General features: G+C 26.3%; 1 protein-coding gene across 1 annotated transcript in view; it reads left to right on the forward strand.

Moving 5' to 3' along the window:
- Positions 1–430: 430 nt before the first annotated feature.
- LOC140975938 (subtilisin-like serine-protease S) overlaps positions 431–2,439 on the forward strand; it is a 6,035-nt gene continuing 4,026 nt past the window's right edge. The window contains exons 1-5 of the mRNA XM_073439858.1: positions 431–562; positions 1,549–1,640; positions 1,820–1,920; positions 1,999–2,151; positions 2,323–2,419. Coding sequence (XP_073295959.1) covers positions 473–562; positions 1,549–1,640; positions 1,820–1,920; positions 1,999–2,151; positions 2,323–2,419 — 533 coding nt within the window. The 5' untranslated portion in view covers positions 431–472. The remainder of the gene's footprint in view (positions 563–1,548; positions 1,641–1,819; positions 1,921–1,998; positions 2,152–2,322; positions 2,420–2,439) is intronic.

Consider the following 2,439-nt stretch of genomic DNA (forward strand, 5'->3'; position numbering starts at 1 on the left):
TTTTTAATAAATTTGTATCGTACAGATAGATAGTATAGGTAGTATAATTGTATGTATAATAATAATAATAATAATAATACAAATATGTAGATAGAATATATTGATATCTGTAACTGAAATTTTTTCTCGATAATAATATATTTTGATCGATAATATCACACCCTATTTGAATTTTAAAACTTTTCTATCTTTTCATCATAGATTTGCAATTTTTAAATCGTTTAATTCACATAAACTACTATATATTTTATTAATTTAAATTTGGGAAACACAAATTTCTCTTTAAATTTATATTAAATCGATAATAGATATTTATCCTTGTTTTTCGATATGATTATCTCCATGCAATCTAAAGATTTTTTAAGATAACAATTATCATTTGAATATAAATTAGAAAATCATTCCAACACACTACCTATTCCCCTCATTTCTCAACTCTCAACGTTAAGCTTCTTTCCTTCCTTCTTCAAAAATGAAAACCCTCATTAATTTTGTTCTTCTATGTTTTTTATTTCACATAATTCATGGATCCAACGTTACATCCACCGCTGATGGTCGTAAGGTTTGTTAGATTATGTATATATATGTGTAACGATTAATTTTTTTTATTTTAGTTTTATAAACGTCGCCTTATTTTTCAGTCACATATATAAAAAAAATGAAATATAATATCGTTAATAATAAAAACCTTTGGATTGAATATGGACTTATTAATCATATTTGTTTTTCTTTTTTTGTTTGTTTGTTTGTTTGTGGTTCGAAGTCAATAATTTTGTTTTCAAGTAATATTCATGATACGTTGTTTTCCAATGTGACATGAAAATTCTATTTATTCGAATATCATTTTTTTTTATAATAAATAAGTAGGGTTTTTTCAAATATATAAGTGGGGTTTTTTTCTAACTTCTAGGTGGTTTCCATTTTCCCCAACATTCTTCTTCGTGTGTGGTATAATGAATTAAATCGTTTTTTCCTAACATTATTCTAATTTATTTTAAATCGTTTTCCGCTGCTTAAGTTAATAAATCTTTTCAAAAATATTTTTTTGTAAAGAAAATAATAAAAATTATATTTTTGTTTCACTTTGGATAGAAAAATATTACATAAATGTGAATAAATATAAATTTGAATCAATGATTTACACTATATTTTTTGTTATTTGTATTCTATTTATGAATAAATCTGACATATATTTTACACATAGAGTGAATCGTAGATAACACAAAATATATTCACGTCTCTCATTGAACTTTTGACTTGGGAAATTAGACCATCAAATCGAGTAAATTTTTTTAAAATAAAATGTAAATCTAGATATTTTTGTTCACTTTTTCAGACATTTATTCCGTTGGATCTTTACAATTTATGTTATAATGTGGGTTGGAAATTAAACATTTTCGTTGTTGTTGTGTGTTTTATTTTAAATTTTTTACTTTTTCCTACTGATTTATTGTTTCTCTATTTTATTTTTGGAATATTTACATGTATTTTGTTAAAATTGGTTTTTGTTCAAGATAATTTCATATTTTGTCTTGTTTTTTTTCACAGCATTACATAGTTTACATGGGATCTCATTCATTTCCCAACAGTGAATCTGTGATGTCCTCCAACCATGACTTATTATCCTCAGTTACTGGAAGGTAAAAAATTTATTTGATTTATAATAATTGAATACAAATATTATGGTATAGGTACAATAGTACTATGTATGTCATATTAAATGTCTTTTAATTTTAAAAAAATCTTTATCAATCAACTTAATTTTTTTTTATAATATCATATTAAATGTCTTTTAATTTTAAAATTATATTTTCTGCAGCACTTCCATAGAGGCACAAAAGGCTATAATCTACCACTATCACAGGAGCTTCAGAGGGTTTTCGGCAATGCTTACCCCGGAAGAAGCCCATAAAATCTCTTGTAAATAATCTAATTCTGTAGAATATTTATATATTTATTCAATATATAACTATGGAACTAATTATTTAAAAAATGCAGATCACGACTCAGTTGTATCAGTGTTCGAGAATCAAAATGGACATCTTGAAACTTCGAGGTCGTGGGATTTCGTGGGGGCTTCTGCTCAAAGCGTATTCACTGTTCAATCCGAGCAAAAAGACTTGGATGTTATCGTCGGTCATTTGGATAGTGGTACGTACTAATTCTTTCTTTCTTTTATATATGAATAACTAATCAAGATCAGGTGTATTTATTTGTTGATAAACTACTCTGTTTACATTTTAAATATATAATATAAAATAGTTTGAATTTGTTTGATTAACTTGAATTTTTTTTCATATTTTAAATTTTTTCAATGGACAGGAATATGGCCGGAATCACCAAGTTTTCGGGCGGATGGATTTGGTCCGGTTCCTGCTAGATGGAAAGGCCACTGCCCCGATGAACCCCGGTGCAATAAGTCGGTCAATCCACTTATAT

The sequence above is a fragment of the Primulina huaijiensis genome, chromosome 4 (assembly GCF_012295235.1).
Source record: "Primulina huaijiensis isolate GDHJ02 chromosome 4, ASM1229523v2, whole genome shotgun sequence".
Lineage (NCBI taxonomy): Eukaryota > Viridiplantae > Streptophyta > Magnoliopsida > Lamiales > Gesneriaceae > Primulina > Primulina huaijiensis.